This window comes from Sciurus carolinensis, chromosome 8 (genome assembly GCF_902686445.1).
Source record: "Sciurus carolinensis chromosome 8, mSciCar1.2, whole genome shotgun sequence".
Taxonomy (NCBI): domain Eukaryota; kingdom Metazoa; phylum Chordata; class Mammalia; order Rodentia; family Sciuridae; genus Sciurus; species Sciurus carolinensis.
The window spans coordinates 21,224,907-21,239,309 of record NC_062220.1 but is presented as its reverse complement, the minus strand read 5'-3'; the positions used below and the strand labels follow the sequence as shown (position 1 = coordinate 21,239,309).

Here is a 14,403-nt window from a genome sequence, read left to right as displayed (position 1 = left end):
AGGAAACTTATTTACTACTGACATTTGATTATAGCACATCACAAAACAAGTGATGTGTTGGTGGCTAAGCCATTGGACTTTTTTTTTTTTTTTTTTTTTTTATTAACCATTTCAGACTGGCTTACATTTGGCAGCTTTGGAGTTTTCTGTATTCACCATCTACAAACTCCTAGATGACTCCTTAAACTGCTGTAGATCTGTGATCTTTTGTAATCACCAATGTATTTTGGCTTTCATTGTTTATTGTTTTTGTATTAATGCTTAATTTTGGGGACATGTTTGTATTCATAATTCCATTGAGTGGTTGCACCCTGAAGTGGGTAATGGGTAGAATTACCTATTAGAATGTGTAGAAGTTGAATAGTTACAGATCTTAGCCCCTTAGGGAGCTTGTGCACTCCGCCCCCCCACCACCTCCAAGTTTACTTGTCATCATTTCTTCTCAGTTCTTCTTCTTTTTTAACATTTTTTCTCTTCTTCATCATTCTTTTTTTCTCTTATAATATCCAAAGTATACTTTTCACTTTATTTTTTTCTTCTTTTAAAAATATAACAAATCTTTATATATACATGGACACACATTATTTATATACATGAATAAATGGGATCATATCATGTGCTCTTTTTCAGTTATTGTTTGCAGTTATTGTTTTCAGTTTCAGAGTCAGCTTCTTTATGTTCCCAGAATCCTTCACCTTCTCCATTTATTTAGGTATTTCTACACCAATTTGATTAACCCCATCATTTTTGTTTTTAAAATCTTCCAAACCACTTTATACCCTCTCTGTAATTTATCCCTCCCTCTCTGTAGTTTATCTTCTATTACCATCTAAATTCCATTTATCCTTTCAGGCTGGATCAGGCTAGGGAGAGTCAATGATTTGCTATTTTTCACTTGTAGCATTCATGTAAAATAACGTACTTCTCTCTGTGTACGTTTATATGGGGAGTGAGACTGATCCATGTAGATACACATGTAACTTAGGTTAGTCAAGCTCTGACTCATGAGCAGCATAAGAATAAGCTGTAAAACCTTCATATAGTATGCTATTATTTGGTCTTAGTCTTAAAAGACTAACTTTGATTAAAAGCTGATTTAAATGGTTAGCATGTGATATTCTTGTGAGAATCTGAATGAGATATAATCATTTCGGGAAATCACTTTCTGCGTGTCTTGCAATAAGTGTGATATGTGTGAAAATAAATTGTATACATAGCTGTGGTGCTTTACATGCCTTCATATTTATCTTGGTCAAGATTTTTCTTTATTTACGCTAGATGAGGAGCCCATTGAGGGCAGGATTAGACATATCTACATGATGTTCAACCACGTGTGATGTATGCTGATAAGGCTTTCATAATATGCCTTTTCACAGTACCTTAAAAATAATCTTAATTACTATGTTGCTGGGTTATTTAGTTGTTCTTTATTGACTTTCCTTTTGTACTTTTTCAGGTATCAGCAGTAGAGTCTTTGGAGGGTCCCCTACTCCAGGTGGAAGGACTGAGTGATCTCAGGCTGGAGCTTCACAGCAAGAAGATGAACCTCCATTTGGTTCTCATAGATGAACTGCACCGGCACCTGTACATCAAGTCCACCAGCCGAGTTGTGCAGCGCAACAAGGAAAAAGGGAAACTGAGGTTGGTTAAAGTGCCTCTTTGTCACAGTGTCTTGTGGCAATTATTGGAAGAAATAGTCCTTGTTTTCAGTATATTCTAGTTTGTTTTATTTTTCCTTTAATGTATGTCTCTGAAACTTGATGATGGTTTTGTAGTAGCTATTCCATGTTCTAAGAGGTGGAGATCAAAGTTTGTTGATTCATTCATTGTATACATTGTGGATCTCTTCCATAAGGATAAGAAAAATTTCCTGTGGACTACTTGTATACTGGATTATAGATACTCTTGTATATCTCAGAAGGAGTGAAAAGCTTTTTTTCAATTGGGCAGTAAATTCAGTTAAATTAAGAAATATAGCTGTATGCACTAAGGTTATAAGATTCTTTGATCTTTAGGGTTATGTTCAGCTTTAGGCATTCTTTCTTGTGGAATTGTTCAGAAGAGGTTCAGAAAGAACACTTTTCTTTTACTCCTTGGCTGGTTGTAGTGTAGCCCTGTATTTAAGAGTGTGGGTAGACTTAAGAAATTCATTGCATTAGTGTAGACCAGGTAGGTAGTAAGCCTAGATCTTAAGATGGGAGAACATTGGGGTTATTGACATATGATAGCTGTGCAAGTAACATATCCTTTCAGAATTCTTTTAAATAGCCATAGATGCTTTTCAGAGGGGATTTTAGTATTATCTACTGAAATAGATATATTTTTGCTTTTTCATCCACCTGTGTACCAGAAGAATACTGGAATACTGCAAGTAGTGCCTGTGGTACTGAAGTCTTTCAAGTCCTATCCTGTTTGAACAAAAAGTGCTAACTTTGTGTGTGAAGTTTTAGTTTAGTCAGAGACCCTGATAGAGAAAGAGGAATTTGTACCTCTTCAGCAGATGGACATAATGAAAACTTTTGCCAGGGACATTCTGTTCCAGGTAGGAATGTGTACCCGAGACTTCACATCGAGACAAGGTCTGAATGGGGTTAACTCAGAGTTTCCCCTCAGCAGACAGTAGTGCACGTGTGGGAGTGGGAGTGTAAGGAGATTGTCCTCGTATCTGGTGGTAAATAGCAGGTCCGAATGGATTTCTTCCCATACAAGTAAAAATAATAAAACAAAATCACTGAGTCTTGTCAAATTCTATGCCATAAGGGAAAATGAGTATTATGTTGAGGTCTCAGAGGAAGAACATTTATTTAAAAAGAATTTTATAGAGCAAACAAAAAAAATTTGGGAAACTGAAGCTCAAGGTTTCTTAAAAGAAACTTAATGTAGTAGATTAGATTATTGTTTGAAATAACCTCTCCTTCCTCCTCCACTTCAGGAGGAGAAGTGCATTCGCTCACCTTTAGTTTTTGGGCTTTTACTTTTGTGAGTCATTAGGACCTGTAACACAAACAGAGGCTTCAAATACTTTTGTGCTGGTAAATGGTGAATATGCCCTCTTGTGCCTCTGCCATTGCTATGCTGGCTTTGTTCCCAGGAGGAGGAAGAGACACACACATAACCAACCCAAGATCAGCAGACCTGCCCAGCATGAATCAGCTAGCCTTCAAAATACATGCTTATTGTTGAACATCATGGAACTTTTGTGGTTGTAGGCAGCATGTGTATGACTTCTATGAAACAGTAACAGAGTGCTACAAGAATGGAATAGGCAGAGATGCTAAGAGAACTAAAGTGTGAATTAAAAGTGAGAACACCAAAAATGAAGTAAAGAAATCTAAGTCTTTATTTAAAGCATTAGAAGAACTGAATCAGTGATATGGAAGAAAAACTTTCCTTCTCATGAAGAAGAAAAAGACATGATGATGTAAGAAAGTTGATGAAGTAAAAGATGGAAAACAGTGATCAATCCAATGAACTTAGGTGAGGATTACACTAAAATGATAGTGCTATGGACTATATTGTGATATACACCCCACTAAAATTCATATATTGAAATCCTAATCCCTGGAACCTCAGACTATATTTGGAGATAGAGTTTTTCAAGAGGTAATTAAGTTTAAGAGAGGTTATTATAGTAGCTCCTAACTCAGTAGATTGTTTTCCTTGTAAAAAGAGGAAATTCAGACAAGGAGCAATACAGAGGGAAGACCTGTTGAAGGTAGAGGAGAAGACACACACGCAAAGGAGTAAGAGGAATCAACCCTGTCCACAGCTTGACCTCAGATTTCTGACTTTTAGAACCATGAAAAAACATATTCCTGTTGTTGCAACTCTTCTGTGGTACTTTGTTATGGCAACCTGAGCAAACCAGTACAGAGACATTCAGAAGCAATAATTGGAATATAAATTAAAAGGTCTGCTTTACAAGGGGAAAAAAAAAAAAAAGAAAGACCTTGGTCTACAAATCAGAATGATTCAAGGTAAAATTAAAACAAAAGAAAAAAAAACATTAGATGTGATTTAGAAATTTTTATTAAAAAAATTCTCTAAGCACTAGGAAGAATAATTATGTTTACTGTTCTGAGAGAGATAGAGATAGTTATCTGCCTAACCAGTATCATATCCATTCTCCCCTTTACTTTTAATGGCAATACTGTTTGTTCCTGGTGGCCAGAGACCCAGGTCAAAGGCTTCATTTTCTGTTTTTCTGTATAACTAGAGCTGAGTAGTGGGTCTTCTGCTTGCAAACTATTGAATGAGAACTTGTAGGAAAAATTTTCAAAGGTGCCAACTAAGCTGGCACACTTTCTCTTTTACCTTTCATGTGCCTTTCTCTCCTTCCTATCTGGGACATGCATTGGTGTCATGAAGTTATTTTAGAGAAGAGATTCCTCAAGAATAGAAGCCACATCTTAAACTCTTTGATGATGTCCAACCTCTTTTAGAGCCCTGGATGTGTTGCCTCTTTTGTATGAGAGGAGGGAATCCTTTGGTTTACTAAGATCACTGTTATTTGGGTCTTCAGTTTTTTTCTTTTCCTTTTTTTCTTTTTCTTTCCTCCCTCTCTTCTTCCCTTCTTTCCTTCCTTCCTTCTCTCGGTCATTCTTTCTGTACTGGGAATTGATTGAGTCCAGGGGTACTGTACCACTGAGCTACATTCCCAGCCCTTTTTATTTTTTGAGACAGATTCTTGCCAAGTAGCTATAGTTGGCCTCGAACTTGTGATTTTCCTGCCTCAGTCTCTCCAAAGCTGGGATTACCTGCATGTGCTACTATGCCCCACTGGGTCTTCTGTTTTATATTGTAAAGTCTAGTTTTGATACACAAATATGAGTAAAAGTCATGCTCACCAGAATTTACTGACCAGTGGATGCCAGAGACAGTGGAGTCAAGTCTGTATAGTGAATGGAGAATTAGGACCAAAGATTTCTATACTGAGCCAAGTGGTTATAGGTATGCATAAGCAGAAGAGAGTTCTCATGTATGAATTTGTAGACAAGAATTAAATTACTAGTGTTCCCCCCCAAAAAATACTCAAAGATAAGCTCTAAGATATAAATCAAAATCCGAGCTTGAGAACAATACAGTTGTAAGTAGCTTGAAACAACTTGTAAAGACCATACACCATTAAATAGGTTAATTTGTGTGTGAATAAACAACTAACAAATCTGTTTTTACAAAGTCAGAATATAACAGAGTTTCACAGAGAACTACTGTTGAAAAAGAAGGTCTAGGGGCTGGGGTTGTGGCTCAGTGCTAGGACACTTGCCTAGCATGTGTGAGGCACCGGGTTCAATCCACAGACCACATAAAATAAATAAATGAAATAAAGATATTGTGTCCATCTACTACTAAAAACATAAATATTAAAAAAAAGAAAAAGGAGGTCTATGTAGTCAGGGAGTACTTTCCTTAATAATAAACAGGATTTATATCCCCACATTGAGTTAGTAGAGACTGGGAAATTTGAATAGGCAGAAAATAAAAAGGAAAATTGAATTTTTGCTTAAGATGAGTCAGAGTTGGTTTGTTTTGAACTTTAACAATTAGGGAAAATATATTTAATTTTGTTTTTATGACTCTAGATATGTATATTTAGAGATTTCTATATTAAGAATTATCAGGGAAGACAGAATCGAATAAAACATACTTGGTATTTCAAAGGATGATGTATTAGCTAAGATTCTTGATTGTAAATAGCAGAAATCTGTCCTGATAACTAAAACAGCAATGGAGTTTATTGGAAAGTTATCAGGCATTTTATAGAATTTGTGAGTTCCATATAATCATGTTCTCAAACCCAGTAGGAAGGAGCCAAGGCAGTTGAGCACACAGACCACATGAAGGGTCCCCTAGGGTTGCCTGCACTGCTGGTGCTATGCTTACATTGGCTGGATTTTAAACTCCCCTGTCAATGATCTTTAAGTGTCCTGTTTTTCTCCTTTTTCTCCTCCAACCTCAGAGTCTTGGGTAGAAACATCCAGTTTGCTGAGCACCCTGGGCCCTATCTGGCCTCCTTCAGTTTCTCTTTGCTTTGACTCAGTGAGGATTCTGTCCAAATAACAAAGACTGTTTACATGATTACTTTCCTAAAACAAATAAACATCCAACAACAAGTTTCTACAGCAGGAGAAAACAAAGGAAAGCATATGAAGACATCTACTTGTAAAGAACAAAGATTTTTGAGTAGAAACTAGACAAGTAGAACTGATAAAAGATAGGCACATGCCTATATGAAAAACATAATAAACATCGTATCTGGAGGAAATTAAACAAATTGTGAACTGTTCTTGTTCTTAGCTCATAAAGATGTCAGTTGCAGTTAAATCCCAGTTGAGGTTTTTGAAACTGGCACATGAAATCCAAAGTTCACAAGGAAGAATATATAAGACTTGCTTTAAAAGAGTTGAGAAGGGAAGCTGCGAGCGGGGGGGCTTTTTATGTCATATTAAATATTTTGTAAAGCTATTTTGGTCAAAATAGTACAGACATGCAAATAGAAAATCAAATTGCTGGGGTAAAATAGAATTCAGAAACCAATCCCAGGATTCATGACACTTTAGGATCTTTGTGTGTGGGGAGGTGGTGTAGTGAAGGCTGTTTAGTAAATAACAGCCAATTGGCTAGTGATTTGAAGAAGATAAATTTAGATACCTTTATTTTTTACATACAAAAAGTTCTAACTAGATTTAATGATCACATGCTAAAACTTCATTTGCATTAAAATACAGGAGAGGACTGGGGCTGTAGCTTAGTGGCAGAGCACTTGCCTGGCATGTGTGAGGCATTGGGTTCAATTTTCTGCACCACATGAAAATAAATAAAATAAAGGTATTGTGTCCATCTACAACAAAAAATATTAAAAAAAATATAAGAGACTATGTAGAGAATGCTTTCCTAAGCATGTCAGAAATCATAAAGAACAATATGAACTAATACAAATATTTTAAAACCAAAAAGGTGTTTATACCAAGTTGGAACCAAAAGATAAGTCACAGACTCTGAGAAAAATATTTATATTATATAAAGCTTTAATATCTAAAGTATGAAAATAATTTTCAGAATAATAGTAAAAGGGGTAAGAAGTAATTTATAGATTTAAATGCAAATGGATAATAAACATAGAAAGATTGTTCGATATCATGAGAAATACAGGTTTTAGAAATCATGCAATATTTTGATCATCAGATCATCAAAATTAAAGACATCCACAACATACTTTGTTGGCAGAGATGGGAGGAAATAGCTTTTTCTGGGCCAAGATGCCATTTTAGGAATAAAAATTTGCAAAGTCTTTGAGTATGGGATTCCATTTCTAGTAATGGACTTATGAAAGTAGTAGTAGTTCATAAAAATATCTATAATAGGGTGTTTATTGCAACATTATAGGTAAGAACAACAGTAACAACAAATCCCCACGCCACTTTAATGTTCATAAATAGGAGTATGGTTAAATCAATTATACATCCATTCAGTGTAATACTGGACCTTGAAATGGGAAAGATCTCTATGTGCTAATCTGCTAAGATTTCTGAAATGTTTTGTTAGGACCCCAAAACAAGTTGAAAATAATATTTATTACATGAATTTATTATGTAAAAATTGAGTAGATATTTAAATTTGTATCACTCATATTTATATAGACATAAATATTTTCATGTGTATAGAAACTTCCTTGAAGAATAATGCCAAAGCACTCATCAAAGTAGTTACCTGTGGGAAATAGAATTGGGAGATGAGCAACAGGAAAGGTCTTCCCTATGTGTACTATGAGCCTGTATTACTGATATGGTAACACAATTATTGATGATGATTTTGGATATTTTTTTAATGAAAAAAGAAAATGTTTAGATTGTATTGTTGAAGGGAACAACAAGGATTTAAAAGTCTACTCAGGATGATCCAAAAAAAATGGTGAAAACATCAAATGTGCCTTTTCTGGGGGGGGTGTGTATGGACAGATTTTTCTTTTTTGAAAATTTTTAAAGCTTTTTAAAAATTGTATTTGCTCCTTTTAGATATACATGACAGTATATTTGGACATATTTATACAAACATGGAATAGATCTTATTTTACTTGGGATCTCAGTCTTGCAGTGGACAGACTTTTTTTTTTTTTTGTAAAACATTTTGAAAGGTATTACTTCAAAATGATGTTAATGTTTCAAAAGGAACACCTGTATAACCACATAAAATCAATAAAAAGTTAATTCTTTTATTTATTGCATGCCTCCTGGGTTAGCACTTGGCTTGATCTTGCTTCTTTAGACATCCCCTAGTCTGTGGAGGAGAACATTTCAAACTCATGGGTTTGGTGTCCATATTTGTGTCTGAAGTGTGTAGAGATTGTTAGGAACCCTGTTGTTATTTGCTCCCTTTTTGATCTTTTTCTGTTTACATATGTCATTTTTCTTTTTCTTTTTCTTGTTTTCCCTCTTTGCTTTTATATTTATTTATTTATTTGGTACTGGGGGCTTAACTCAGGGTTGCTTTACCACTGAGCTATATTCCCAGCCCTTTTTAATTTTTACTTTGAGACAGGGTTTCACTAAGTTGTCAAGCTTGGCTTAGAACTTGTGATTCTTCTGCCTCAGCCTTCTGAGCTGCTGGGATTACAGGTGTGCACCACACTGCATCTGGCTGCTTTGATTTTTAATATTTTCACTTCACTTTACTTTCTTTCTTTATCCTTGGTTTGTCATTTGAAACTATGATTCTTTTTTACTTCTAAATTACTCATTGTCCTTTCTTTGTATGTTCAGTCAGTTCATAGAACTATATGGGCTTACTATGCCAGCCATTCCTGTTTCATTGTTCAGTTAAATATTTACTAAATGCATAGTATCTGTAACAGGATATTTCTCATCTCAGTGTGATTTAACAAACTTTTATCTGCATTTGACATGTTTAGAAACAGATCCTAACTATGTGGGGATGGTTGATTAATGACCAGAAAGTTCTTGGGGTTATGGGGGGCAGTAGTTTTGTTTATTTTTGGTTTGGCTTAATTTGCTTTGTAGTTTTCTTGTCCTCCACCATCTTGTTATTGAATTGCAAAACACATGCAATCACAATACAACTGGTGATTTTGGCAAGACTCTCTTATGCTAGGAGGGATTCAGTGTCCATCAGCTGTTGTTCTCAACTCAGCCATGAGTGACTCTGAATGGATTTAAAATAAAAAAATTGTTATATGTATTTAAAAAGAAAAATAACATTCAATATTTCTCTCAAAATAAAGCAGTTCATATTAATTACGAACTTCAGAAGAACAGTCCATTTATTTTTTGTTTTCTAAAATACATTGAGAGATTTCAAAACGCTTTGAAGTAATTAACACTTTTTCACCTTTATCTCTGATATATGGTGAGAAGAGGTCTTCTTCTCTCTTCTGAAAGGAAGAATAAGGTCCATACAAATTAAATGTGATATTCCATAATAGCACCTACCTCTCTGCTGAACTTGATATCTGTAGTTACTAAATGAGTGGTTGTATCCTTTTTCTCTGGAACTTTTGAAACCAAGTCCTTCCATAAAAGAACAAGAAGAAAAAAACCCAAAAATCATTTCCAGAGTTACTTGCCTTTGGGTTAGTGTTCACAAAGGAGAAAATTGAGGCCTAAGGGAAATTTTTAGAGAGAGAAAGAGATGAGTCTATGAAAATAGTTCTGCGGTAAATTGACTTTCTACAAGTTTATTGATGGAGTTTGAGAGCCCTTCTGGCTCTGATTATAAAGTTGGGAGGTTATGTTTTTCAGAGTTGAAATGCAAGCCATTTATCACCCTATATTTAACTGAAATATAATTTTAGGTTAAAACTGAGAAAATAATGTAGGTTTTAATTTAAGATGAATCGTGTGGTCTGTGTTCTTAGAAGTGCATATTATTATAGATTCTCATGTGTATACATGGCAGTGTGCACGCACACATGCACTAAGTATACTTATTTATTATTAGACTTTTCAGGTAGTATTATAGCTATACATATACCTGGATTTTCCTGCTAATTGATACCTTTATCCTGCTTTAAAAGTCACTTTACTTTGTTATTTAAATATTTATGAACTATATAATTTTCCTGTCATTTTAAAGCTGAAATTAGCTTTTTCTTAATTAGTCAGTAGCAGTACTATAAACCTCAGCAGACTGTGTATCCATGGGCTAGGGAGCTGGGCAAATGTGGCGAGCTGGTTTTCTAGTTGTAAGAAGAACGCAGATAAAGAGTGATAAGGTAGATAAAAATAAAATAAAACATGAGAAGATAAAAGTAATCATAAAATATGGAAGAAAGATAAACCTCTGATCTGATTTTATAAATACATAAACTTTTATGATAAAATATTGGTTTTATTGAAGACTTGGAGTTTTTAAAGATAGTTAAGGCAATTAGGAGCTTAAGGTTTTATATTGGTTGAAAAGTCCAATAAGTTTTTATATTGGTCGAACTAACTATGATGGTTCAATTCCTCCTAATACAACTTTTATGTTTTATACTCAACTTGAGTTTCACATTAGCCTGTGCGTGATTCTAACTATTAGAATTTTGCAGTTTGGTGTAGCTCATACCCTAGGTCATACTTACATTTTTGGCACAGAGCACAGTGCTAAGCACTAACAGATACTCAGCAATTGTTTGGGGAATGATTCCCCTTCTTTCCTGGGCAAGTGAAAAGGGAGAAGTTGACTGTCATAGTAATCCTCAAGGCTTAGGGCAGTGGCTCATACCTTATTAGGACTCAATAAAAACAGTGATGTGATACCTTAATTGATAATTTTACTCTTGAATATAGTTTATTTTTCAAAAATTTCTGAAGGAACTGGGTCTTTTAAAGTTAGCTTAAAATGCACACTTTGCTGGGTATAGCATATAGCACAGTAGTAGTGCTTGCCTAGTGTGGGTTCCATCCCCAGCACCACAAAATAAAAAAACAAAACATAAATAAATAAACAAAGTACTCACACAGTTACCACCTTGGTTCCAAAAGGAGTGTGTGGGTGGGAGATGGGGAGATATCACCATGGGTTGGATTGCATATGTTGGTCACAATTGCTCACATCTCTCCATCCATCCTCCTAGGAGAAATCCTTCCAGTTAGGCTGGTCTCTTCCTTTCTCCCCCTGTGCCTGTTGTCCTTTTATAACCCACTTTGAAAATCAGTTCTGAGGGTAGCCATTACTACTGATGATGCTTTTTGGAATGGAAAAGAAGTGCAAACTATGACTTTGACCTCTGTAATCTTGGAACTGATCTCAGTGCAACTCTTCTGTGGTACATGTGGTGTGACTAGGTGATTTCGTTTTTTGAGGGCAGGGCCCAGGGTTCATTTGCATTGGCATTGCCTGCTTTCTTGTACTTAACAGGTGCTCCTAAATTTTAATAAGTTTGCTCCAAAATTGAATTGTTCTTTATAATCTTTGTATCATTTAAGATATTTTTTTTTTTTAAAAGACAGTTTGAAGTTTATCATTAACATGAGAGACTAGGCTTTAAAAAAAATTTTTTTTTTAAAGCTAATCAAATACTAAATCAGCCTGTTTGAGATTCCTTATATTTGTTTTTATTTTAGTGATTCTCTACTTGTTGAAATTTATGACCTCTTTTAAAGAAAACTAAGAACAGTTAACTCCTGAAAAATATGTCAAAAACTAACTTGAATACAAGTTGATTGAAGTTTATGTGCTGGAAAGCCTTCATTTAGTTATCATGACATGGTGTCATTCGAACTTTTCTTGCTAAGGAATTCTTTAATATAAAGGAGAATAATGCAACAGCTTGGCACAATTTCATTATAAGGTGGTCATCCAGATGATCCAGACTATCCTTACATCAATTTTGTTAAACATGGCATCAAAATAAAAAGAGAAAATAAATACTTTGAACCCTTATAGTACATCTTTATGCCCCTAGCTGTGACAATCACCTCTTTATTGAAAATATACTTTTGGAGATGATTGAAGTCACAGTGTAAAGAGGTCTTATGACAAAAAGGAACATGATAAGGGCCATGTACCTAGTAGGACTTAAGTTGATTGTAGAGAAAATGGTAACTATTGTTCATTTTCCCCAAAGCTCCCATGTGAAAGATGCTTCTCCTGGTCCTCTGATGGATGTTACAAACCTCCCTACTCCACGCAAATTCCTTGATGCTGCTCAGTATTCTACTCCTGGAAACTCAAGTGGTAAGTTTTTCATTCTTCAGCCACTAAATGTTTTAGTATCCCTATTGGGCACCTGTGGGGGCCTGGGGTAAGTGACTTGGTTCCTCTGATGAGCCCTTTGTGACCCTCTCAGGAAATAAGATATAAAACCATCATTTATTAATTTCCCTATGTCGAACCAACCTTGCATCCCTGGGATGAGATCCACTTGATCATGGTGCAGTCTCTTTTTAATGTGTTTTTGTATGAGACTTGCCAGTATTTTACTAAGAATTTTTGTATCTATGTTTATCAAGGGTATTGGTCTAAAGTTTTCTTTCCTTGATGTATCTTTGTCTGGTTTTGGTGTCAGGCTGATACTAGCTTCATAGAGGGGTTCCTACCTTTTTTGTTTCATGGAATAATTTGAGGAAGATTGATGGTAGTTTTTCTTTGAAGGTCTAGTAGAACTCTGCTGAGAATTCATCTGGCCCTGGTCTTTTCTTTGCAGGATTTTGATGGCATCTTTAATTTTATTACTTAAAATGAATCTGTGTAAATTTTCTTTATCTTCCTGGTTCAATTTGAGAGGGTCATATGTCTCTAGGAATTTGTTGATGTCTTCTAGATTTTTTTACTTATTGGAGTATAAATTTTGAAAATAGTTTGATTAGCTTCTGTATTTCAGTAGTATCTGTGGTGATGTTTTTTTTTCATATGAATATTAATAATCTGAGTTGTTTTCCCTCTTTCTTTTGGTTAGCTTAGCTAAGGGTTTATCAACACTTCTCAAAAGAAGTACAAATGATCAAGAAATATATTAACAAATGAAGTACAAATGGTCAAGAAATATATGAAAAAATGTTCAACATCTCTAGCAATTAAAGAAATGCAAATTAAACTATACTGAGATTTTATCTCACTCCAGTCAGAATGGCAATTATTAAGAATACAAGTAACAATAAGTTACTTAAGGATGTAGAGAAAAGGGTACACTCATACATTTTTGGTGGAACTGCAAATTGGTGCAACCACTCTTGAAAGCAGCATGGAGATTCCTCAAAAAACTAGGAATAGAGCCACTGTTTGACCCAGTTATCCCACTCCTCGGGATATACCCACTTAAAATCAGCATACTTCAGTGACCCAGCCACATCAATGTTTATAGTAGCACAATTCACAATAGCTAATCTGTGGAGTCAACCTAGGTTCTCTTCAACAGATGACTGGATAAAGAAAATGTGGTGTATGTACACGATACACTTTATGATTTTTGCTGGTAAGTAGATGAATCTGGAGACTATCATGCTAAGTGAAATAAGCCAATCCCAACAAACCAAAGGTTGAATGTTTTCTCTGATATGTGGAAGCTAACCCACAATAAGGGGGAATGGGGTGGGGAAGAATAGAAGTTCAGAGGATTGGACAAAGGGGAATGAAGGGAAGGGAGGGAGGATAGAAATAGGAAAGGCAGTGGAAAGACTCTCACATAACTTTCCTATGTACGTTACATGAATACATCATCATGTACATCCACAAGACTAGGGTTCAAATTAGAATAAGATGTATTCCATACATGTATAATTTTATCAAAATGGACTCTACTATCATGTGTAACTAAAAACAATGATATAAAAACATCAGTTGAGCCCATTGCATTTTCACAGTTGAAAATGGGCAGCTAACCCTGGCCTGCCTGTAGATTCCATTTGTGGATGTTTCATTTGACCAGCACTGTTTGATTTTCTAAAGCTGAAATCTTGGTAGACATGCCCTTTGGTTTTTGCTACAACTTCTGTTGCTCCTGTTTCACATATTACATTTCATCTCTAGTCTTTGAGAGCTTTTGAGTATGTGACTCCTCTCCTATGACGTGGTTGCTTGTGCATCTTCCAGTGGCCTTATTACTTCCAAATGTACCTGCCTACTTGTGCGTACACACAACACATTTGGAGGCATTATCCACAAACTAATGGTGTCTTCTTTAGAGTGACCTAGCATCCTATTGAGTAAGACAAAGGAGAGCCATTTTAATCTATGTGTAAGTTTGGGGTTGGAGGTCTTTGATTCTGGATATAAAGATTTAGGTGGATTTTCTGTAGTGGCTCAAACTTGATCCTTCAGCAAAGGGCTCAGCTAAGGTAGACTCTGCAAAGGTTTTCTTTGCTATTGCAGTTTTGGGTTGTGGAAAAGAGATTGGATGTGTTGGGTGATGCCTTGCAAGTGCCTTTGTTTGGCAGCCATAGTCCTCCATGTCTTTTTAAAAAT

At 35.3% G+C, this 14,403-nt stretch overlaps 1 protein-coding gene across 1 annotated transcript in view; it reads left to right on the top strand.

The window, feature by feature from the left end:
* The window catches only part of Exoc4 (exocyst complex component 4), a 778,625-nt gene that overhangs the window by 83,010 nt on the left and 681,212 nt on the right, over positions 1–14,403 (top strand). Inside the window, exons 4-5 of the mRNA XM_047560350.1 lie at positions 1,457–1,641; positions 12,068–12,177. Of these exons, the coding sequence (XP_047416306.1) occupies positions 1,457–1,641; positions 12,068–12,177 (295 nt within the window). The remainder of the gene's footprint in view (positions 1–1,456; positions 1,642–12,067; positions 12,178–14,403) is intronic.